This window comes from Dermochelys coriacea, chromosome 2 (genome assembly GCF_009764565.3).
Source record: "Dermochelys coriacea isolate rDerCor1 chromosome 2, rDerCor1.pri.v4, whole genome shotgun sequence".
Classification (NCBI taxonomy): Eukaryota; Metazoa; Chordata; order Testudines; family Dermochelyidae; genus Dermochelys; species Dermochelys coriacea.
Genome location: NC_050069.1, coordinates 21,767,555 through 21,793,918, shown reverse-complemented (window position 1 = coordinate 21,793,918; position 26,364 = coordinate 21,767,555). Strand labels below are relative to the sequence as shown.

General features: G+C 42.2%; 1 protein-coding gene across 2 annotated transcripts in view; it reads left to right on the top strand.

Annotated features, from left to right (window-relative positions):
- NSMCE2 (NSE2 (MMS21) homolog, SMC5-SMC6 complex SUMO ligase) overlaps positions 1-26,364 on the top strand; it is a 186,722-nt gene that overhangs the window by 27,849 nt on the left and 132,509 nt on the right. For both annotated transcript variants that reach the window (XM_043507357.1, XM_038388465.2), the window contains exon 3: positions 19,191-19,297. In XM_043507357.1, coding sequence (XP_043363292.1) covers positions 19,191-19,297 — 107 coding nt within the window. The remainder of the gene's footprint in view (positions 1-19,190; positions 19,298-26,364) is intronic.

Genomic DNA, 26,364 nt, shown 5'->3' with positions numbered 1-26,364 from the left:
TTTCAAACCACTACGTATTTAGCTCTGGCACTCCTTGTCTTTTTTCTTTTTTCTTCCCTCAGTGATAAATTTTGTTGCTAAATTGAGGCTTTGTGCCAGGTTTCACTTCACACCAAAAGGGTGTATCTGAACTGTACTCTGCTGAAAAAGTATACACTGCTCTTCAAGTATACAACTGCAACTTGAAGAGCAGTGTTCATTTTATCTGTTAGGATTACACATTGGGGTGAAATTCACCCGATGCAGAGGACTGGCATTGATGCCTATACACCACTTAAGTCCCTTTTAAGCCCCATTTTTAGGACATAAGTGGTGTATAGGCTTATGCTGGTGTGGGGTGAATTTCACCCTAATTGTGCCGTATAACTTTGATTAGACAGACTCCCCCTCCTCCACTTTTCTCTGCAAGGATTTCTTGTATGTGAGAGGCATGACAAGTGAGATGTTTGTTAGGCTGATGGATTGAGCTCATGGCTGGAAGCCAGGAACTGTTGTGTTCTCATTCTAGCTCTGCTGCTTGGGTGGCTTTAGGAAAGGGAAACTTAAGTTCTCGGTGCCTCTGTTTCCCTTGTGCAAATGCAGATTCCTGCTTCACAGCAGTGCTTTGTGAGGATTTATTAATTAACATTTCATAGAATCATAGAATATCAGGAAGGGACCTCAGGAGGTCATTTAGTCCAATCCCCTGCTCAAAGCAGGACCAATTCCCAACTAAACCATCCCAGCCAGGACTTTGTCAAGCCTGACCTTAAAATCTTCTAAGGAAGGAGATTCCATCACCTCTCTAGGTAACACATTCCAGTGTTTCACCACCCTCCTAGTGAAAAAGTTTTTCCTAATATCCAACCTAAGCCTCCCCCACTGTAACTTGAGACCATTACTCCTCGTTCTGTCATCTGGTACCACTGAGAACAGTCTAGATCCATCCTCTTTGGAACCCTCTTTCAGGTAGTTGAAAGCAGCTATGAAATCCCCCCTCATTCTTCTCTTCTGCAGACTAAACAATCCCAGTTCCCTCAGCCTCTCCTTATAAGTCATCTGTTCCAGTCCCCTAATCATTTTTGTTGCCCTCCGCTGGACTTTTTCCAATTTTTTCACATCCTTCTTGAAGTGTGGGGCCCAAAACTGGACACAATACTCCAGATGAGGCCTCACCAATGTCGAATAGAGGGGAACGATCACGTACCTTGATCTGCTGGCAATGCCCCTACTTATACATCCCAAAATGCCATTGGCCTTCTTGGCAACAAGGGCACACTGTTGACTCATATCCAGCTTCTCGTCCACTGTAACCCCTAGGTCCTTTTCTGCAGAACTGCTGCCTAGCCATTCGGTCCCTGTCTGTAGCGGTACATGGGATTCTTTCATCCTAAGTGCAGGACTCTGCACTTGTCCTTGTTGAACCTCATCAGAATTCTTTTGGCCCATTCCTCTAATTTGTCTAGGTCCCTCTGTATCCTATCCCTACCCTCCAGCGTATGTACCTCTCCTCCCAATTTAGTGTCATCTGCAAACTTGCTGAGGGTGCAATCCACACCATCCTCCAGATCATTAATGAAGATATTGAACAAAGCCGGCCTGAGGACTGACCCTTGGTGCATTCCACTTGATACCAGCTGCCAACTAGATATGGAGCCATTGATCACTACCCATTGAACCTGACAATCTAGCCAGCTTTCTATCCACCTTATAGTCCATTCATCCAGCCCATACTCCTTTAACTTGCTGGCAAGAATACTGTGGGAGACCATGTCAAAAGCTTTGCTAAAGTCAAGGAACACCACATCCACTGCTTTCCACTCATCCACATAGCCAGTTCTCGTCATAGAAGGCAATTAGATTAGTCAGGCAGGACTTGCCCTTGGTGAATCCATGCTGACTGTTCCTGATCACTTTCCTCTCCTCTAAGTGCTTCAGAATTGATTACTTGAGGATCTGCTCTATGATTTTTCCAGGGACTGAGGTGAGGCTGACTGGCCTGTAGTTCCCAGGATCCTCTTTCTTCCCTTTTTTAAAGATGGGCACGACATTAGCCTTTTTCCAGTCGTCCGGGACCGCCCCTGATCGCCATGAGTTTTCAAAGATAATGGCCAATGGCTCTGCAATCATATCCACCAACTCCTTTAGCACTCTGTGATGCAGCACATCTGGCCCCATGGACTTGTGCTTGTCCAGCTTTTCTAAATAGTCCCGAACCACTTCTTTCCCCAAAGAAGGCTGGTCACCTCCTCCCCATGCTGTGCTGCCTGTGCAGTAGTCTGGGAGCTGACCTTGTTCGTGAAGACAGAGGCAAAAAAAGCATTGAGTACATTTAGCTTTTTCCACATCCTCTGTCCTTAGGTTGCCTCCCTCATTCAGTAAGGGGCCCACACTTTCCTTGACTTTCTTCTTGTTGCTAACATACCTGAAGAAACCCTTCTTGTTATTCTTAACATCTCTTGCTAGCTGCAACTCCAGATGTGATTTGGCCTTCCTGATTTCACTGCATGCCGGAGCAATATCTTTATACTCTTCCCTGGTCATTTGTCCAATCTTCCACTTCTTGGAAGCTTCTTTTTTGTGTTTAAGATTAGCAAGGATTTCACAGTTAAGCCAAGCTGGTCGCCTGCCATATTTAATATTCTTTCTACACATCGGGATGGTTTGTTCCTGCAACCTCAATAAGGATTGTTTAAAATACAGCCAGCTCTCCTGGACTCTTTTTCCCTCATGTTATTCTCCCAGGGGATCCTGCCCATCAGTTCCCTGAGGTTGTCAAAGTCTGCTTTTCTGAAGTCCAGGGTCCATATTCTACTGCTCTCCTTTCTTCCTTGTGTCAGGATCCTGAATTCAACCATCTCATTTGTACGGCAGTTTGAAAGTGAAAAATTCCTATGTAGATACTAAATCTTATGATTGCTAATGACTTATGTGTCTTGCTGGTAGAATTCACAGCTGCATGCTAGAAGTGTTTCTAGCAGTTCATATCAGATGCACTGTAATAGGAAAAGGGAGGGTTGGAAGGGAAGGGACAGGAGAAAGAGGCAAGAGATGGCAGAAGAAGAAGAAATAAAATAAAGTTCCTTATTGGAGACAAAAAGAAAAGCAGTACTTGTGGCACCTTAGAGACTAACAAATTTATTAGAGCATAAGCTTTCATGAGCTACAGCTGTAGCTCACGAAAGCTTATGCTCTAATAAATTTGTTAGTCTCTAAGGTGCCACAAGTACTGCTTTTCTTTTTGCGAATACAGACTAACACGGCTGCTACTCTGAAACCTATTATTGGAGACAGTTGCTCTTTTTAGTCACATACAAGAAATGTGGTGCTCCCTGGAGAGTCAAGCTGGGCATTGAGGAAATAGTAGGAGCAATAGAGGAAGGGCTGAATTCCCCTGATGCAAGGTAAGAAAAAGATATGGGATAGGTTTCCCCTTTGAGAATCTTTTAAAATGGGCAGCCATGCCAGTGTGCTTTGATTTTAATACATTATTTGGTTAATAATACACTCTGGAAATAGGATGGCGTGTTGCATCAATGGAGCAGGAGTGAGGGGTGTAACAGATACAATACTGAGACTGCTTATAGCATTAAAATTGAATTGCTAGTGTAAACCATGTAGGAACTAATGGTCCAGGAAAAAGTAAAGTCATAGACCTTTAAGGCCAGAAGGGATCATCATGTTTATCTATTCTGACTTCCAGCATAACACAGGCCAGAGAACCTCACCCAGTAATTGTGGCATCAAGCCATAAATTCTGGTTTAGCTAGAGTATCTGTTTTAGAAAGACATCTGATCTTTATCTAATGACTCCATGTATCAGAGAATCCAGCATATCGATTTATAACAAGAATTTTAGTTATAAGTTGGGGACGCATCAATTATAAGTAACGGAAGAGGAGAAGGACCTTGGAGTATTGGTTGATCATAGGATGACTATGAGCTGCCAATGTGATATGGCGGTGAAAAAAGCTAATGCGGTTTTGGGATGCATCAGGAGAGGCATTTCCAGTAGGGATAAGGAGGTTTTAGTACCATTATACAAGGCACTGGTGAGACCTCACCTGGAATACTATGTGCAGTTCTGGTCTCCCATGTTTAAAAAGGATGAATTCAAACTGGAGCAGGTAAAGAGAAGGGCTACTAGGATGATCCGAGGAATGGAAAACTTGTCTTATGAAAGGAGACTTAAGGAGCTTGGCTTGTTTAGCCTAACTAAAAGAAGGTTGAGGGGAGATATGATTGCTCTCTATAACTATATCAGAGGGATAAATACAGGAGAGGGAGAAGAATTATTTAAGCTCAGCACCAATGTGGACACAAGAACAAATGGGTATAAACTGGCCACCAGGAAGTTTAGACTTGAAATTAGATGAAGGTTTCTAACCATCAGAGGAGTGAAGTTTTGGAATAGCCTTCCAAGGGAAGCAGTGGGGGCAAAAGATCTATCTGGCTTTAAGATTCTACTTGATAAGTTTATGGAGGAGATGGTATGATGGGATAATGGGATTTTGGTAAGTAATTGATCTTTAAATATTCAGGGTAAATAGGCCAAATCCCCTGAGATGGGATATTGGATGGGATCTGAGTTACCCAGGAAAGAATTTTCTGTAGTATGTGGCTGGTGAATCTTGCCCATATGCTCAGGGTTTAGCTGATTGCCATATTTGGGATCGGGAAGGAATTTTCCTCCAGGGCAGATTGGAGAGGCCCTGGAGGTTTTTCGCCTTCCTCTGTAGCATGGGGCACGGGTCACTTGAGGGAGGCTTCTCTGCTCCTTGAAGTCTTTAAACCACGATTTGAGGACTTCAATAGCTCAGACATAGGTGAGGTTTTTCGTAGGAGTGGGTGGGTGAGATTCTGTGGCTTGCGCTGTGCAGGAGGTCGGAGGAGATGATCAGAATGGTCCCTTTTGACCTTGGTATCTATGAATCTATGAATCCTAGGTAAGTTTTTCAGTCATTAATTATTGTCACTGATGATAAAAAATGTGCACCTAATTTCTTAATTTGTCTAGCTTCATTTTCTAGCCATTAGATCTTGTTATGCCTTTGTCTGCTAAATTAAAGAGCTCAGTAATATCAGAAATCTTCTCTCCAGTAGGTACTCATAGGCCATGGTCAAGTCACCTTTCTCTTGGATAAGTAGATTGAGCTCCTTTACTTTCTCTCACTCTAGGGAATACTTTGAAGCATTCTTATAGTGCTCTTTTGAACCCTTTTAAAAAGATTGAGGAAAAAGTCAGATGATTAGGAATGAGTCCTCTTGTTCTTGTTGGCCTGGAAAAGCTTTAGGCCCCTTGTCCTGCACTGAGAACCATGTAGGGCTAGCGGTGCACCTGCACAGTCCTTCGTGCAGGCGTGGGGCCTTAGAAAAAGCTGCCGCTGTCCTTTAGACATTGAACAAGGGTCTGAGACGTATGTTCTTGAAAGTGTGCTTCATCCTCTGGCAAAACTGGACAGCTACCATGGAAAATAATGGCTCAGATAAATGAGGTGAATTTCATGGCTTTTTGATGTATATTACTGATATTTTATATAGCTCTCTTCTTCCCAAACTGCAGTCTGTGGTATACTTGTTACTGATCCCTGGAGAGCTGGTAGGTCACATGATGAGGCTGACTCTTCCTCTTTGTTCCAGCTGTTTCCACAGATGTTCAGGAAACAAAAAGGAACCATGATCCTACTACCTCCATTAGGGGTTACTTCTATATAAGAGGAGGGGAGGAAACAGGAGTTGCCACCAGAAGGACTGGAGTTGCCAGTGGGAGAAGGGAACTAAGCAGCTGGACAGCATGTGCAGGGGAGAGGAGGCAAAAGACTGATGGCAGAGAGGCATGTGCAAGGGAGCAGGGATAGAGGAAAGAACAGAATGGATGGGAGGAAATGGAAAACGAAGAGCAAGATAAAGTGTGATTAACCTTTTCATTTAGTGCATTCAAGACATTTGAAAATAACTAAACAGTTTCCTAATGCTACTTTTCCATATAGGCAAGTGCTGTAGTTATCATGGGGATATTGTACTGTTGCAAATGGAAGGGAAGGTGTTTCAGGCGTTCATAAATAGGAGGAAGGATGGTCCACCTATCTGCATATGATTTTACTATTTGTAGTAGCATAGCGCCTAGGAGCCCCAGCTATAGACTAGAACTCCCATTATGCGAGGTGCTGTGCAAACATTGAACGAAAAGACTGTCTGCCCCACAGAGCTTACAATCCAGGTATAAGACAAGAGAGAGACTAACAGGCGAGTATAAGGAAACAATTGGACAATTTTGGTCAGAGTAATAGACTGTGGGTTCAGCACACCAGCAGCCACCATTGTTAAGTTTTAAGGAGGTGTTTGAAGGAGGATAATGGATTAGTTTTGTGGATGTTTACAAGGAGCTTGCCCTAAGCGTGATGGGAAGGATGGAAGAAAATATAATGGGCCAATTTGAGGCACAAGTCGACCTCTTGATAGCAAATGAGAGACAGTAGGTAGGGTGGGGATAGGCCATGAAGGGCTTTGAAAGTAAAGACAATTAACTTACGTTTGGTGTGGTGGGGAGGAGGAGTCAGTGGAGGGATGCAAAGAGAGGGGCAACGTGGTCAAAGCAATAGGCTCGGAAAATGGTCTTTGCAGCAGCATTCTGAATGGATATGAGCTGGGACAAGAGTGTATTTGTCAAGGTCAGAGAAAAGGATATTGCAGTAATTCTGAGGCATGATGATGAGAACTTGGACAAGAGTTCTAGCTGTGTGGATGCGTGGGAAAGGCCATATCTTAGAGATGTTCTGCAGAAAGATCAGCAAGATTTAGGCAGCTTGGATGAGAGGTCCTTGAGATGAAGCCCAGGTTATAGGGCTGAGTGACAGGGAGGATGGTTGTGGTATCCAGAGTGATGCAGAAAAGAGATAGTAGGAGGGGTTGGGTGGAGAGATTAAGAGCTCTGTTTTAGTGGTGTTGAGCTTGAACTGATGACTAAATATCCACAAGAAGATGTCAGAGAGGAAGTTTCCTCATGACATTTGGTGCAGAATATCAAAAATATATGATCCCTTTGTATTCTTTATTTTACAGTAGCAATGATATTTTGAAATATATGTATATTTTAGTCCTCAATAGTGTCAACCTGAACAAACCAGTCATGAGTCAAAATGCGTTACTCAGAAAAGACTTACAGAGAAAGCCATTGGAGGTGGGAAAGAGGTGTGGGGATGAAAAGAACACAACTCAAAAAGTGTTCACACATTAAGGAAGTATTTTAACATGCTTTTCCCAGACTGTAAGTGGGCTCAAAATCATATATTACACATAAATGTCAAGTATCTAGAATTCCTTGTAGTTAAAGCAGCATTGCAAAACTCTAGTTGCTTCTGCCATTGGTAAGCCTTCTTTTTAAAAAAAAAAAAAAATCAGATGAGTAAATTTATAATTTGCGATTTCCATATAAGTCATTGTGGTAAATTGTAGGTGAGTAGATTTAGTGCCTGGGTGGATGGATTATCGTGACAATTTTGCAATGTTGAGTTAAATTTTTAGTTTATAAATTGTTGTCAGCGTGGTTCTAATTTATAAATGGTCTCCAAATGAAATCAGGTATACCATCTGTTACTTGAAGTCTGCTAGTTACTTTCTCATAGACTAATTTTTTTGGGTCCAAATTTCCATTCAGCTTTTGTTGGAGGTGGATTATCCTTCTGATGTCTTAAGATAACTCCTCTTTCTGCCATTAAACTGATTGTTACTGAAGACTTTTCTTCAGTGGAACATATCCAAGTTCAGGAATATCCCTTTATTCTGTATATACAAAATTGGCATAGGCACTTCTATATAATACCAAAATAAAACTAAATAAAAAATTCACAACAACATGAGGACAAATGTTCTAGAAGATATACTGTTCTCTGGACTCCATTATATATCCTTGACAACTACATAAATGCCAAGTACAGCAGTGTGGTTCTGGACTGAATTAATTACTAACAATACAGTTCCTGATACTCATATTATGTGATAATCCAGTTTGTCCTGATGTACCATAAAGAGAGAAACTTGCCCAGTGTCCGATTAAAATCTCATGTTGCCAAACCTGGGCTCAATTTAGGTTTCCGCTTATGCTCAAATAAATTTGTTAGTCTCTAAGGTGCCACAAGGACTCCTTTTCTTTTTGCAACTCCTCCAAATTACCCTTTTGACAGCCAGGGAGCCCATTAAGAGCCATCTCTTTTCCCACTGGCTCAAAGAACATAAACAAACAGTGTTATCCAAAAGGCAAGCTGAGAAATCAGCACCTGTAGCAATCTCCAGTGTACTTAAAGACTTTAAACAGATGTTAGTGTCCTCTCAAAACCAAAGTATTTGCACACAAATAAGGGACCTGTGCAAAGCAGTGAACTATGGTCCATTCTAGAACTAAGGGATTTAAAGAGTGCATTTTCCACAAGATAACCAGGTAGCAACGCCTCATAGTTGGAGAAGTATTTGTATTAGGTCTGGGGTAAATGAAATTCCTGATGTGGATTTAGCCTCATCACTTACCAATATACAAGCAAGAGAATGAATACTGTATACCAGCAATTTATGTTTTAAAAAAAAAAAGAGAGAGAGAGAGATTTGCTAATCCACAGAAGAGGATTTAGCTAAATGAAGGCCTTGTAGAAGCAGAATGGGGTGATGTTTTTCATTATGATTGCAATTTATGTCCAGTCTTTGCCTTTTCTGTGTAAGAGGATTGGTATGATCTAATTTTACATCTTAGGAAATTATGGGCTCTGAAAGTTTCAGCTTTTATATCGCCACATAAGTAACATTTGAGGAGTGCCACATCAATACATGATTCACACTGAATAGGATGTTTCATACATGGGGCTAGGTAATTAATTTGTCCTTTGACCAAGGCAGGGATTGGTGTTCTAGCACAGTGTTTCTCAACCTTTTTGATACCAGGGAACAGCTTGCTGCCTTCCTAAACTGTCTCAGGGAAATCTCTGGGACTGGCACCAGTCCACCGACTGGCTGTTGAGAAACACTGTTCTAGCTTCCTTTAGGCTAAGTTGAGTACTGTCTGGAAATCCATAAGCAGTCAGTCAGTTCCTTTGAATGTACACTCGGAAATATCCAAGGGTCACATGCTCACCAAATAGTTCAGTTTGGATCTGATATTCTTTTTTACTGTAGCAACTTTCTCATGATGAAGCAATTTCCATCTGCCTAAAAGACTGTAAATTTCACTATTAGGAACTTACTTTCCATTATTTCCTGTAACTTGTCATTCCTATTCCTGAATATTTCATATTTTCTCTCTTTGCAGAGGGAAGGAAGACTGGTGAATTAAAGGTTATGGACAAGGCTGCAATACTGACATTGTTTCTGATTTCCTCCAGATGATTTGGAAGCAGTAGTTCTAGAAATCCTAAAAGCAGGAACAGAAGAATTAGAATACATGAGCAGGATGTCATCAACCTGTAGCCTGAATTTTTGATGAATCCTATTAACATGCATCCCATTTGTTATCTATTTGTATCTCAAGTGCCAAAGGCTTCATTGATATAATGAATGATAATTTGGAGAAGGCAGTCCCACCTATTTACTAATATTAAATGTGTTGAGAATAGTATAGTTAGTTACCACAGAAGTCATTGTTATGTTATCATTTACTACTTTTATGCGTTTACAATATGCTTTGTGCTATACTAGACACAAAACAAAGAAATGACCTCCCCAATTTAATAAAAAATAGAGAAAATAGGACGCAATGGGAAGCCCAGAGGAAGGAATAACTTGAACTGGGGTGTGTGCGTGTGCGTGTGTGTGTAAAATAAGCAGATCAAATTGAAAAATGAAATTTTCACCCCAAGGGAATTTCTGATACTTAGACCTTTTATTTTCATTCCAAATTGGGTTGAAAAGTCAAAATTATTGAAACTTTGCTGCCTGAAAGTTCAGAATTTTTTTTTTTTTTGGTGAGATGTTTTCAATCAAAATAAAATGTTTCAACATTCCCAGAATGAAATGATTCATTCAGTCTGTGAAAACGAAACAGTCTTGTTGGGTCAGTCAATGTTAATCTGTATCTGAATGAGCTGCCATGCTGATTTATGGGAGTAGTAGTTTGGGTTCCTCATGTCCCCATTATCTCCTGTGGGTTGAGCTGTCCAGCTGAACTACATCTCCCATGATGTACTATGGTTTCTTCCTCTGGATGAGCCACTGCATTGCATCAAGAGAGAATGGAGGGCATGAGGCATCCAAACTACAATTCCCATGAGACGCTGTGGTGGCTCAGGCAGATGTAGAGATTATTGTCCAACTGACAAGAAACAAAACGTTTTGTTTTGATTTTCTTCCTCTGGAATATTGAAAAATTTCTACATAATCAACATTTTCGCACAGAAAAATCTTGATTTTTTTTTTAAATTGAAAATACCCACTAAACTCTAATGGGATTTACACGTGTGTGTGTGTAAAAATACCTTTTGATTGGTTCACTTTTTGAGGCAGTTATCGAAATGGTGGGTCTTTAGAAGAGACAAAATTACATACATTTCCCCTGCAAGAGAAATTTCTTGCCACAAACCAATGCTTGTAGCATATGAAATACACAGGTGATTCCAACATTATCACATGCTTTTTCTGCATGTAGATAAAGTACAGTACCAGGGGTATGATATTTTTGAGCAGTAAAAACTGATTTTTAAACCATCTTCTGAGAGTCAGTCTTTGAGGAATCTGATTTGTTCCAGATGTGTCAAATACTTTAAATCAAGTTAGGTGGTAGGGTGGAAAAGGAAAAAAGATATCTGTACTGAAATGTGTTTAGAAATACAAATAGTATGGCAGAATAAACCAAGTGGAGGAATATGACCGAATTGTATTAGTTAAAATATAGTGGAATGATTGAACAAGCAACATGGACTGGTAGACATCTGTGGAGGCGTAAGTGGGTTAAAAGAAGTAACGTTATTTATCAGAAAGACAGAAATGGTAAGACTTTGATAAGGACTATGATATAGATATCACATGGTTGCAAAAGAACGGGCAGAAATATAGAGAAAGGAAATCTTGAGAGGAGTTGGAGATTTAACTATTATGTCACCTCACTCAGGAATCATGGAAGGAAGATCAATGTGGTTTTAGCTAAAGCTTCTCTCAACTGATAAAGAAAACATTTTTATTTAAAAAAGTTATAAAGGAATAACAGTTTACAAATAATGAAGAAACTGTAGGTGAGTTAGAAGACAAAATATAGGAAATAAATGCAATGTCTTAGATAGTGGTTGGTATATATTCACTACTTAGTGAAGACCGTTCTGTTTCTCCAAGCAGGAAGCTCCCATTACAATCAATGGGAAATGCATCCTATTGTAAATGTTGAAACTAAGCTGAAAAGCAGCATACATTGTAACAGTTGATAGGGGAAGGATACATATTGTTAGGATGAGATTTAGGAGACTGGTCTTGGATTTATATGCGAAGATACTGTATGCCGCCTAGTTTTTTAGAGAATGAGTGCTTGCTTGTTGTCCTCTCCCCATCCTTGGTCTGCTTTCCCTGTTCTGCTTGGGCTGGGGACTAGGATGGAAGTGAGCAAGGATTTCCTCACCTGTCTGCTCCTTGCTTGGTTTATTCCCAATCTGAAGGCCCTCTGATGTGCAGATCATATATGTGATAGCGAAAGATGCAAAGTAAGATTCCCAAAAGACTTGGAATATAATATTGAAACTAGCAAAGGTATCACATTCAATCACTTAACTTGTTTACAATACTCCTCCTTACTAGTTAAACTGCTCTTGTTAATTCTTAAATTGGTCTTTCTGCAACAGTACATAGCTGTTAAGTAATATAATGAAGAGGCTACTTTACCTGCTCTTATTAGAATGCGACTTGGAAGTTTTAATAAAGAAAGAGGAGCTACCTGGAAAGAAAACTCTCTCCCATCCTTGGCCTGGAGGGAGTGAGGTGGCATTTGTGTAGGATGGGCATCAACATCAGATCAGGCAAGCTTCAATTCCCAGGGAGGTAAAGGATGCACAAAAGTTCTCTCTCTGTGTTTCTCTCTAGGTATTGTTTATATTGCATCCAACACAAAGATGCGTCATAGTAGTAAAAATGATATGGACCTCGTTCATTAAGAAGGACACGTGTTTCCCATCTCTCCTGTTGATTACATCATTTGGGTGTATGAAAGACAAACTTCTTATTTATTTAATTATTTTTGGCAATATTATGCCACCCTTATTTGTGTTGAATAGTATTTTACTCTGTTCCTGATTCAGCCCAGCACTGCAGCACGTACTTAACTTTAAGTCAACATGCTTAAACATATGATTAAGTGCTTTGCTCAGTCATGGCCTCTGTAAGCACTCTCATATATTTCAGTGGGACTACTTGCAGAGTAAGTATATTCACTGTGAGTAATGGTGGCAGAATCTGGCCCTTTATCTCCAGTGGCACCTGATCTGGCCACTCAGATGCTGTGGGCAGGAACGTCCAACAAGATGGTTTTTAGTTTCTGCTCTGAAGGTGGAGAAGATCTGAGCTCATTGTGACTTTCCAGACCCCCCCTTTCCATAAAGTATAAACAAGGTAGTTTGAAACAAGTACCATTAGGCTGTGACTTTCACCAACTCTGCTCCCATTGAAGTCAAAGGGAGTTTTATTATTGACTCCTATGGGAGAACAGTTAGCCAACGCTGATTACTTTTGAAAATCTCTCCCTTAATCTCTCCTCGCACACAAATACCTTCCACAAATACAGACATTTAAATACACATTGACTCTTACCACAAAAATCATGCCAAATAGAGTACTCTTCCAACTGTAATCCATCTTGGTTAAGAGGGCTTGCTGCTCACTCAGAGACGATGGTAGTTTCTGTGGAAAGACTAGACTTTCATCATTTATTTAGGTAGTTAATACTTTTGTGTGAAATACCATTTTAATTTGAAAAAAATCCACTTCTGGGCATGACAGGAGCAGTGAGGGTTGGAGACAGGCTGAGGGCACAGGAGAAGAACCACTAGAGAACACTCTCCTCCAGAACGTTAAACTGGACCCAAGAGTCCTGGGTTTTTACATACCTCTGCCAGTGGGTTTCAAGTTATTTGCTGACTGCAAAGTGTGTTTCACTCCATTTAGTGCAGAGGTCCCCAAACTGGGGGGCATGCTCCCAGCTCTGCTTCGGCTCCGCCTCAGCCATGGGCCTGGCACCCAGCCCTGCCTTGACTGCTGCTTCGTTCCCAGCCCCAGCCCCACCTCCATCTGTGGCCCCAAACTTGGCCCCCTTACCCTTGTCTGTGTCCCCCCTGGCCCTGGCTCCGGGGGACAGCATGGACAGGGGTAAGGGGGTGTGTGATCCTGAAATGTTTGGGGACCACTGATTTAGTGGCTTAGCCGAACAGAGGATAACAAACTACTACTTCTACTAGTTATTCCATCAGCTGATATGGTAGAGATCTGTGCTGTGCATTTAAAGGTCTGCTGATGACCCAAATTAGGGGTCAAATGTCCATCCTCAGTGAGGCATGATCTCTGTTGAAAAAATAGTATGTGATCATGCAATTAAAGACTGTATTATAGTGCATGAGCACAAGGGGACAAATTAAGATTGCACAAGCAATCTTAGTCTGGTATTTTCTAACTTTGAGGTTCTTGACTTTGCAACAGTAATAATGTTCTTTTAACATTTTTGGATATAATATATGTAGAGAGAAAGCTATTGCAAAATTATCCCCTACCACTGATATAAAAAGTCATCAGAGGATCACATAAGCTGAAGGTCATGGATATGGAGGAGGATGGGCATTCAGGTGGCTAATTCCAATGCCATGTAGCCAGGGCTTTGAAAAGGAGGACAGTGACCTTCAACTGGACTATGTGTGTGGGGGAAAAAAGCATGTAAAATATTGCAAAGAATAAAATATTTAGGCAATGTGGTTAAGGTTTTGTGGAGAAATACTTAGTGAACTTAACATATTCAGTTTAGATACAAGGAGACTCAATTAGCATATGCAAATGCTAGTGTATTTTTATTATTACTGTAATGGCTAGGAGCATGGTGTTACTCATAGAGGTTGGAATGAACTCTGTGGGTATGAACTAAAAGTCAGGTTAGGAGACATTTGGGTGAGATACCACAAAGGCACTGATCCTCCAGTTACAGAACTGGGCCCCAAGCTTGGCCATTTGCTTCTAGAGTGAAAGGTTTGAATGCTGTGGAGGTAGCTGACGTAGCATTTGGGGTTTGGGTAGTGGGGACCTAGCAGGAATGGCAGCAAATGGCTATCCAAAGACATACTGGGGACTCCACTGCAGGTGTTGTTGCCATAAAACAGATGGGCTTCATGGATCTGTAGTTCACTCCATCTTGAGTTTCTTTGTGCCTGCCATAAATTCTTCAAGGACAGGCTGTAATCTCTGATGTGTGATACATATTGGCATTTATCTTGAAACATCTGCAGCCACACATGCATGAAAGAACAGCAGCAGAAAAAGAGCTGTTAGCATCATTTTGAGATTAGAAACATCCCAAGGGTTCCACCCACGCATTGGCTTGAGAGGACTGTAGGCAAGAGGTAGTTAAAGTTAATATCCTTCTTCCCTCAGCTGGGTTCCACCTCTTTGTTTGTGTTCAGTGTTTTGTTTTTAGGGCAACTTTCAAGTATTATAATATAAAATCAGCCAAAGCCTCATTATTTATTAGGTACAGTTATTTTGAGTTTTCAGTTCAGGGAATGTTCTGTGCAAAATTGACAGGGCTCTGATGCTTTGTTTAACAATGTCCTCATCTTCCCTTTCAAAGTTTCAGAATATTTAGGCCAGTGAAGTTTCTGTATGTTGTGGATATGATTCATTTGGGCCATGGGAGGAGGGTGACAGTTACTTGCTACACAAATCTTTCCTGTGATTCATGAAACACCATTTGTGTCAGCCTTGTAGGAGGCAGTTCATCTGCCTCCTAGTAGGAGGGGGAAAACACTGGCATCGCTGCTGCAGATGGGCATGGGAAAAATGGTGGTTAGATGGAAGAAAGTAGGAACGCTGGGGCTCTGTCTGCAATAGTTACTGATGTACTTAATGAAAGACTGATATGTATCAAGCATAGATGGCTTTAAGGAGAACAGCACTGCTACAATAGCCAAAAATACAAAAGAATGTTGCTTTTTGTCATGTTTTAATTTTTTTCCTGACTTTGTGTAAAAATGTACTTTTTCCTTCTGGTTGGCTGAAACCACTGTTGTTTTATATGGGAGAAGGCTCCTATTGATGAACTTTGTCTCAGCAAAACTTTCAGTTTCTGCTGGTGGGAGCAAGGAGGCCAAATTCAGTGCTGTACGCTTGTTCTCGGCAGAGAGATTTTTGCACTTTACTATATCAGTAAACAGCAGAGACGGTTTACCAAATTCTGTTAGCCTCCACATAGGAAGGCATTTTCTCTGGCCCATCAAAAAGTTGAATAAAAACATTAAGTGTAACTTCCTTGCCAAAGTCAATGACCCAGATCATTCTAGTTAGATTTGCTCATGAAATACACCCTACAAGGGACCTCAATTCGGTATGGAAGATGGCTCAGCTGTTTCTGTGGCACTGTTCCAGACTCCATGGAGGTCACCCTCTCGGTCCAGGATCCACATAGAGTAGATGAAGACTGGGAGAGCTGGGGACCTGGATTATCATTTAACCGGGGGTTGTATTATCTTTACTACAGAGCCTCACTATCCCAGCCATCCCACAATCACCCTTGCCCCCACTTCACCTAAGGACCCAGAAGCATCCATGAGGAATGCCTAGTAGTACTGCTCCAATGGACCTCTAGTACGCCCCTGGAGACCTGCCTCAGGGTCTGTTGTGTGGGACTGAACAAAACCTGCCTCCCCACTGATGGGAATGATAGGTGAGGGACTCCATAAGTATATTCCTCATGGAAGTTTCCAGCCTTCCCACCATCAACCAGGGATAAGGAGGGGTTGAGTTTGGATAATGGTTTCAGTTGCTGCAGACCTAACAAAATTATCATTGAAAGTCAACATGACGATTCACAAACAGAAAAGGAGTACTTGTGGCACCTTAGAGACTAACAAATTTATTAGAGCATAAGCTTTCGTGAGCTACAGCTCACTTCATCGGATGCATTTGGTGGAAAAAACAGAGGGGAGATTTATATATATTTATATATATTTATATTTTATAGTTATATATGATGATTCAGTATCTCAAAAGCCAGGATTTAGTCTGAGCTTCATGTATTCCATGGAGGTGTTTCTACCAGCCTCAAGGCTGCATGATGTGCTGGCGTGGAAATAAGGAGGATTTTCTCATACAAGGGAATTATCTAGAGAAAAATGGCTACACAGTACTATTTGCGATAGTACTCCATAGCTAAACTCAATCTTTCACATAGATGGCTGGGGGGCTCAGCATCTTTAAGGCAAACTACTACATGTTATACATATAGTTTCATCCAACCTTACCAATCAATACACCCTAATAAAACTATAGATATAACCAAAAAGAGGGGTGAATAAGGGAAGGGAAAGGCGTTACATACAAGGGTATGGTCGTGGTCTGCTTACACCTCCGTGTCTCCCTGTTAAATGCATGGCATGGTCCAAGAAACATTCTTGTTTTGGGGTCTTGCTTATTGACAAAACATAGTTCAACATCAACTCTAGCACTAATCTACCAGCCCTTCCCCTTAGGTTTCAAGTGTCAGGGGGTAGCCGTATTAGCCCGTATCCACAAAAACAACAAGGTGTCTGGTGGCACCTTAAAGACTAACGTATTTATTTGAGCATAAGCTTTCATGGGCATCTGAAGAAGTGGGTTTTTTTTACCCATGAAAGCTTATGCCCAAATACATCTGTTAGTCTTTAAGGTGCCACCGGACTCCCCTTAAGTTTGACAGTTCCTGCCTAAACCCTCTCCTTCCTAAAACCTTTCTCAGGGGAGGCTTCTACTATTGCAGGTATATTCCGCCTGGCTGGCATGGACGCCACCTCCCAGGTCCTTCTCCTGACTCAGAGCCTCCCCCCTTTGTCTGCTCAGGCTCCTTTTATTAGGAAGTGCCACCTCTGGGCTGCTGGCACATGATCCTTGGACACCTGACTAGGCTCTGACCAGCAGCTGAGAAGCAGGATGTTAGGACATGGGCATGTGCCCAAGAACTAGCATGCCATTACATGAGGTTGTGTGTAGTTTTAAGAAAACAACACTCTGGAAAATATTCATTCAGCATTGTTTTGAAAGGGAGAGGGGGTGGGCCTGGGATGGATGACAGGGAAGGAAGATGAATCTCTCGCAGCCACCAGTTCAAAGGGAGGATGACCTGCAACAGAAGACGTGATGGTTGAATTACTAGAAAATGGGCGGTGTCAGAATGCAAATATCTGCCAGAATAAGAGAGGTCTCTAATATAAAGAGGGATTTTGGAAATCCTACAGGCCAGTGAGACCAACAAAGGACCAGACCCGCACCTAATGTGAATTGATGTAGCGCCATTGAAGTCAGTGGGGCTATGGTGACTTATACCAGCTGAGGGTCTGACTCTTGTGGCCAATCCTCTACTTCACAGGCTGCCAATTCAGGGCAGCCACAATACGATCTGATTGCTCAAATCAGTTAGCCAACGTTTTTCTGCATTCTGCACAAGCTACTAGTGATGTAGAAGCACTGCAAGGAAGAAGTTACAATAATTGAGCCCCAGGGTCACAGGGACTGTGTTCCTGTTACAGTGTTGTCATAGGATAAGTAAGGGCACAGCTGAAAAAAAATTGCACAACTAGAGGAAACTATACACACTTTTGTACTGAATATAACAGGTGTCTCTCCCTGAAAGGTAATGGCTGAATAAAGAATAAGTGAGCTTAGAATGGAAAAGCAGACACATAACTGAAGGTGGAAGAAGGTGTTGGGAGTGATGCAGAGGGGAGTAAAAATAGCTATGTCTAACTGAACACCTGTTCTGTATTCACTACATTTGAGTAGGCAATGACTACTAATTGTATTAAAGCACTGTTTGATTCACCCATATGGCTAAGTCTTCCATTATTTCCTGTGTTATAAAATGCTGACTCCATTTGGATTTTACAATACTAATGTTTATTTTGGGGGAGGGGGAAAAGAAAGGGGACTAATTATAGCTTTGAAGTCCACTACAATGAGACAGGGTTTCTATTAAATATTTCTCAGGCAGTGTGATGAGTCATGAAATGCAACTTCTGCAGAAAATATCCTGATTGCCTAATGACTAGATGTTGGTAACTGAAATTACACTCTCTCTCTCTCTCTCTCTCACACTCTCATGAAACCCAGGAAGTGCCTGTCTCTGAGTAAGTTGTTTATTGAAGTTACCCAAGAAATGTAAAAGGGCTTATGATTGCAAAATAGGTAAATATATAATATATAACTGAAATTTGAGGAACATAACAAACACCTGCTGTACGATACAGTGAAATAGTGTTACTGTATTTTCATTCACAACATAGGAAGTACTTTCCATATTTTAAAGATAATAATGTATCTTCCTTGTTAGGTAACAAAGGTCAAGCACTGATCAACTGTAAAGAAAGAAAAGCATTGAATCACCAGATGAAAGTAACAAAATAAAATACTTTTAGCACAAAACCTTTATAATAAGGATTGCCACAGCATAGTATGGTGCAGAGTTCATTAAACACTTGCTCTACTAACTTACAGTTCAAACACAATTTAATATCAGAGGGACATGAAATTCACTTTCTGTCCTAGATTTTTAAGTTCATAAAGAACCATTATGATATCATCTGGTCTGATATCATGATGCCACATGCCCTAGCTTTCATTTGGGTTCTGTCCTTGGCCCTACTTCATTAGTGCTCCAACAATTTATGGTTAACCTAGAGCATTTATGGTTAGCCTAGAAAGACATCCAATAATTGAGAGTTTGGATAAATTGATCTCCATATGTTGGAAAGACTATCAACTTCTTAAATTCTGCAGTAGAAATGTTTTCTCCTGGAGTTTATAAACTATGAAGGTTTCACCCCGTAAGTTTGTAATTCAACTTTGGGAGGCTATATCTATCTTTCAGATAACATAATTTAAATTAATTGGGATTTGAGTAATGAAATGTTCACTGTATTTTAATAATTTGTTTTAAAACGATTGCAGATGAATTTAGCTAACTCCTATCCAGTCATGTACCCATTTGCATGGAGGAATGATGAATACCTATGTACTTTGTTTTGCAGATGATGTAGAGGAGGTTAACAGTATGGAAAGTGTGATGTTAGAATATGCTGCAATGGACAGAGAGCTAAACCATTATATGCAAGCAGTTGAAGCTACGGCACATCAGGTAATGATCATTGCCATGCCAAATATGGATGAGGTTTTCTAAAACACTTTTAATTCTTACAAAATTACATTAAAAGAACATTTAGTCTTCCGAGTCAAAGGCTGCAAAGTTAGGAAATGCCAGAATCAAGGTTGCCCATGCAACCTTAATTCAGCTCCCTTTGCACATGCATTGTGATACAGTGTTTAATTACATGATCGCATACTACTTTTTCCACAGGACTCCTATCTCCTTCAGTGTAGAGGATGGAAGGCACTCTGGGAATGAACCAGGGTTGTGTAGTTAATAAACAGTTTTATAGGAAATGTACCTCATTTGCTGCAGAAGGCAGAAGATGTTTAGTGAACAAAGCAGGTGACTGTGGGAATAAAAAAGATGATCCCCTGGTTCAGGCAGCTGAATGCCACCTTTAGGAACTGGATTCTTTCCCTGCCCCATCACAAACTTCCTATGTGATGCTGAGCAAATTGCTTTTTTAAAAACAAAAAAGCTAACTGGTAATCAGAAATTCCATGATCTTGAACCATATTGACCCTCATGTGAATTCATCATCAAGGTTAGAACCTTCAAATCTATAGCCCAGACCTCTGCCACTTGAGCTAACAGAATAAGTAGTAGCAGTAGAAAGCTGTCATCTTCTATGGAGCCAGCCACTAGTGGGGACGAGGCACACGTTTTGCAGGGCTTTCACAGCTATTTGCTCACAGCAGAGGAATGTTGAGACTCTGTAATCTTAAATTCTATTCCAGGTTCTGGAGACAAGTATGCTATAGTGGTTACAGCTCCTTTTGCACATGTCCCCTTCTTTTCCTGCCCCTTCCAGTCTGTTCATGTCTGTGTCCTAATCTCCCCTCCTCATTTTGCCCCCCTCAGCTTCCCATCCTGGTCCCCAAGTCCTCACCATCAGCACTTTGTTCCAGGCCCAGGCCGTGTCCCCTATCCTGGTTCAGTTCCTCATCTCAGACTTCCCCATCAGCTCTCTCCCAGCTCAGCTCTTCAACCTTCCTGGCAAGCTGATTGTTTTCATCAACTGCCTTGCCACCAGCAGGGGGAGCATTGAAAGCACAGAAGAGAGAATGTCCCTGCTTTCACTGCCTGTGAATGGCCCTAGAGCAGCCCCCAGCGGCCAGGAGAAGCAATTTCAGGGAAAGCCCTGCTCTCAGCCCTTGTCCCATGCTCAGGAGAGAGTGGGAGTCTTCTGTGAATTTAGCTGCTAAGTCTCTACTGAGCATATGCAAACTGAGATTTTCAGGGGCTTATAACCTGGCCAGTTATGGGCAGATTTTCACAGAGAGCAAAAGACGCATCCCTGCCACCATAGCATTCTCCCTGCCAAATATCACATCTCTTCTCTAAAGCACAGAAGCCCTAGAGCTTTGACAGGTGTCTTTTAAAAAAAGTCACATAAAGAAAAAAGTCACCCTGAGCAGGTGTCTTCCGTCTAGGAGAAGAAGTGTAATATAGGTTACAGCCTCGCAGCAGAACAAAGTGATCAGGGGAGGGCAGCAGGTGTTTTTCCTGTAGCTGTTTATGGGAAGTGGGAGTTTCTACAGCTCTACTCTTCCTTTTATTACTTACTCTGCATCCATCAAGTGGGCTAATTTCAAAGCATGCAGGTGGCCTCCAAACTATACAGCATCTCTCCTGTCAACATCTATGGCCAGCTGTCAATCTACCTTAGAAAGTGAGGCAGTTTCCCCTAAAATCTATGTAATAGTTAAGGTGAATGAGACACTGCTGCTATTTCTCCTTCATCCTTGCCAATGTTAGGGTTGCTGCTATTGGAAGCAGAACAGACAAAACCACATGTTAAATCAGCTTCTGCTGGCCAGGCTCCCTGCTGACTTGGGAAAGGCCTAACAAAGGGTCCAACACTTTCCCAGGGACAAAGCACCAGGCTATTAATTTGTGCAGATAGAGGATACCATTTTTCATTTATTAACAAAACTCAACTTGAAGGTTAAAAACAAAACAAAACATCTTTTAATCAATCTGATCTTACCGTGTGTGTGTGTGTGTGTGTGCGTAAATGGAAGTGCACAGTGATTCCAAACACATGATGCATTCTGTATGCCCTGCTTTCTTGTTATAAACGACACTTAAAAATGAGTGTCCATCAAGCAGTGTGAAAGCTTGAAGCTGATAGGATAGGGAGAGCTTGCCTGCTGCCTGCAGGCAGGATATGTTCTGCTGCAGTTATCTGGAGTTCAAACTCCTGATATTTCACCTTACGTAACCCTTGCCAGTTGCTCTTACGTGTCAGTATAAGACAACAGAAGCTCACAATGAAAATAACAAGGAAGTAGTATGAAGTATAGTTATAGGTTTCCAAAAGCCAAGTCTTTGTTGACTAATCTGCAGTTGGAACAAAACACAAGGTGAAACTTAGCTGCATCCTCTTCTGGTTGAATCAGCAGCCTGTTGAGCAAGAAATGAGCAAATGCAGTGCTGTTTCCAACAATAGACTGTGGGAAATCCTTTGTCCGTGGAAATTCCCTCTGACACTGAATTTAGCTCACCTGTGTAATGACTTGCCTTGTGCCACTTCTCCTTTTTTAACAAGAGTCTGTTTCTTGTAAAGTAAACACCACCCAGGTTACTCTCCATGCAAAAGAAACCTAAACAGTGATGTCGTTTCTTTGTTTGTTTGTTTTCACTTAAAATAAAGTTAAAGGCCAGATTGTTCTGTTCTGGCCCTTTTATGCTCCCTAAGTGGAACAAAGAGACTGGAAACAAAGCTGGAATGGCCAGTTGAGAATTTCTTGCCTTGGGGTGCTTTTATTTGACAGAGAGAGAGTGTACCTAGCTTTTGTGACACCCCTTTGCCCCCTCTCAGCCCTGTCATAGAGTAGTGCTATGGGCAGGACAGGAGAGTGGCTGAAGTACTCGTCTCTTCATCTATGCTCTTCTGGTATATGGTTCATTAGGGGCTGTGTCAGTTGGTGTAATTTAGAGCAGTCCCCAGATTATTCCAACCAAGTCAGATCTCAGGGTAGCGCAGATCTGCCCTGAGACTCAGGAAACCATAACCAGCTCCCTGCTGGCTCTGCCCCTCAGACCATCTGCTGCACAGCAGAGAATCTGGGCATTTATTGTGCCAGTGGAAGGAAGATATTATGGTCGGGCCAGTACTGCTGCATATACTTAAGGTTGCCCAACATTTCCCATTATTAGACTCTCTGTTTTCAGTTGCTTATAACTTTGCCAAACTTTAACCATTTATCTCTCTTGTGCTCTCACTGCAACTGTTCCTGAGCACAGGCAGCATGCAAGTGAAGGAAGAATCGGCTTGACTGATGCAGAGTGGTGAAGAAGAATGGAGGTGGGAATCTCCATCTCTTAGAGCTTTTTAAGGCCTGGCTTGACAAAGCCCTGGTTGAGATGATTTAGTTGGTATTGGTCCTGCTTTGAGCAGGGGATTGGACTAGATGACCTCCTGAGGGCTCTTCCAACCCTAATATTTTACGGGGCGCAGTCAGTAAGGTGGTTGTAGGAGCCAGAGGTGGGGGAGGGCATTGTTAGGAGGAAAGGGGATGGGGAAGGATTGGAAGAGATATATGTGTGGAGGAAGAGGCAATTGGATGGGGTGGGTGGACAGGACCCAGGAGGGTTGGGTAGGAGCTGAAGAGAGATGGAGTGGCTGAGGAGCCATATAGGCACAGAGAAGGAAGAGGCTGGACAGGCGAAGAGGGGGTAGAGGGCAAAGAACCTGGACCAAGGTGATCAGAGCAGAAAGGGAGCAGGGCACGATCTGGAGAGGGAGTTGGGAGGTTGGATCAGTTGCAGAAGTGGGAATATATGTAGTGAATGAGGCATGGGACTGTAGGAAGAGAGAGGATGGTGTCATGGTTAAGGCAGATGAATGCCCTGCTGAATAATTGGATTCTAGTCCTGCCTCTGCCATAGGGGTGCCGAACAAGGCACTTAAACCAAATTGTTCATAGGTGATTGCTAATTGTGTGTTTCTCTTTTTTTGGGTGCCCAAACCAAAGTCAGATTGGCACAAGTTCTGTAATTGAAGTCAGTGGGAGTTATGTGTTCTTTTGTTTTTTGTCTTTTTTGAAGTGCAGTAAAAATGTGGAGTTCTCTGGAAAGACAGGCCCCAAATGTCTCAATTTAGACACCCAAAATTAGTGGACAGTTTAGCTCTTAATCTCTCTGTGCCTGAGTTACCCACTGTAAATGAGGGATAATCTGACATCGGTGTCATGAGAATCAATTAATTAATGTTTGTGAAGCACTCGTATACTTTGATGAAAACACTAGAGAAAAGCCCAGAGGAAATTCATAATTTTTTATTCACTGCAAGGTTTGGATAGTGTAAATTAAGCTCTAGGGCCACACAGTGAATAAGAAAAATAAAGAAATGTTGAATAGCTACACAATCACTGAATGAGCTTCCTTCACTACACATCCTGATTCATTCCCAGAGCAAGTCCATTTAGTATACTGAAGGAAGGCCCCTTGGAAGAAGAGCATGTGATCACATAATTAAGAGACTGTATCATAATACATGTATACAAAGGAGGCAAATTAAGGTTGCACAGGCAACCTTAATTCTGGCATTTGCTAACTTCGGTGTGCTTGACTCTGCAACCTTAATGTTCTTTTAACATAGCTTTTTGGATGTAATTTAGAATGAATGATGTTCTGTGCTGACTGCAATCTCCAAACTATACTTTAAACAGTATTACAGTGTTACGGTTGTGTGCTTCCCTACAAAAGCTGGGTTGAGGAGGCATTTCAACACATTTTTAATATTTACTTCCCTTTTGTGTGTGTGTGTGTGTGTGTTTTGTGGTAAACAGCATGTAGAGGCTGCCATTATGTTTGTAACATAGCCAGGCATATTTTATGTGAATTAGTTAGCCCCTACCCAAATGATTCACCTTTGTAATATGTTGGAGGCCATGTTTCATGCAATGCAATAGAAGCTGCATTTATCAAATAGTGTGTGTAAAGAAATACAAGAGCATTGTTCTTGCTGGATTTATCTAGGTTCATATAACACATTCTCAACATGATCTCTGAGTGCCTTACTGTGAGCAAAAGAATCTCTCTCTCCTTTAGAGAGACTAAGGGTATGTCTATAGGTACCGCAGTGCAGCAGTGCCGATACAGCTGCGCCTCTGAAGTACATCTGGTGAAGACACTCTATGCCAACGGGAGCGAGCTTTCCCATTGGCATAAAAAAATCCACCTCCATGAGTGGTGAAACCTATGTCAATGGGAGAAGCTCTCCCACTGACGTAGCGGCTATGCACACGAGTGCTTATGTCGGTATAACTTTTATGTCGCTCAAGATGTGGAATATGTAGACGTAGCCAGTGGTCTAGATCCTGCAAATTCTTATTCCTGCATTTGTCTTTATATACTTTGACTTCAGTAGGGCTATTTGCATTTGTAAAATTAAGCATATGCCTAAGTGTTTGCAGGATCAGCACCGTAGGTAACAGGGAATTTATCAGAGCAAGAGGCATAGTATCTCTGCTTTCCCAGTGCCTGGTCATGTCAGGGCTTTGGGTCCAGACAAGATGGCGGTGATGCTGATACATTGGGAGAACCTCCAGAAGAAAAGGTGAAGGTCATATCTACTACCTCTATTTCTGAAATCTGCTTGTTGTTTGTTACTTTGTGAAATAATGAGTCCTAGTGGATAGAGAGCTGGACTGGGACTCAGGAGACATGGATTCCATTTGCAGCTTTGCCGTTGGTCTGCTTGGGTAACTGTGGGCGAATCACTTTACTGCTATGTGCCTCAGTTTCCCTATCTATAAAATGGGGATAATGATGCTTACCTCCTTTGTAAAATACTTTGAGCCCTACCAATACAAAGTGCTATATGAGTAGGTATTATTTTATTTTATTACTGAGGATTGTAATTGGGCGTCTTTTGGGTTCTGCATCTGCTTTTGGATTCCTAGATAACCCCAAGAGCAAGGCTCTTATGGCTTTTCTCATATGGATTTAAACTTTGGGGATGGGAAGCCAGGGCATTCTCAGCAGTTGGACACTTGATTCTGGAATTCACTGCCCCCATTTATTGAACACACCCTGAGTTAAGGCATATCTGTTCACTGGCTTTTTTCCTGTGTAATTTGCCTTGGTGAATTCTGGTTTTGTCTTGTTTTTTCCTGTTAGGAGCAGTTTTGGGGTTGGGTGGTTAATATGATTATCTCTAAATATGCAGTATATTGTTTTAAATAGTGTAAATATTTCCAAAGATCATGATGAGTATGTTTTTATAAACCTGTCTTTAATCCAGTCCTCCTTAGGAGTTATTTATTTTTTCTGCTAGTATTAAGAATTTTTAAAATCTGCCCTTATTTATTGCTGGCAAAAATCAGTAATTTTACCTGTAGACACTCTTATGGCTCAGAACAATGGCTGAACAAGGAGAACATTATTTTGAACTCTTTAATATAGTCCCTCAAACCACATAGGCCAGAGCTGGGCAAACTGTTTGGCCTGAGGGCCACATCGGGGTTGCAAAACTGTATGGAGGACTGGGTAGAGAAGGCTGTGCCTCCCCAAACAGCCTGGCCCCTGCCCCCTATCTGCCCCCTCCCACTTCCTGCCACCTGACTGCCCCCTCAGAATCCACAATCCATCCAACCCCCCTGCTCCTTGTCCCCTGACCGCCCCCTCCCAGGACCCCCGCCCCTAACCGCCCCCGGGACCCCACCCCCCTATCCAACCCTCCTACTCCCTGTCCCCTGACTGCCCCGACCCCTATCCACACCCCTGCCCCCTAACAAGCCCCCAGGACTCCCACACCTATCCAACCCCTCCCAGTCCCCTGACCTCCCCCCCTCCCCGAACTCCATCCCATCCAACTGCTCCCTGTCCCCTGACTGCCCCCCGGGACCCCCTGCCCCTTATCCAACCTTGCCTCTCCGTGCCCCCTTACCATGCTGCTCAGAGCAGCAGGAGCTCACAGCCCCACCACCTGGCTGGAGCCAGCCATGCCGCCGCACTGCCCGGCAGGAGCTGTGGGCCAGAGTGCTGGCGGCGTGGTGAGCTGAGGTTGGGGGGGCGGGGGGACAGCAGGGGAGGGGCTGGGGGCT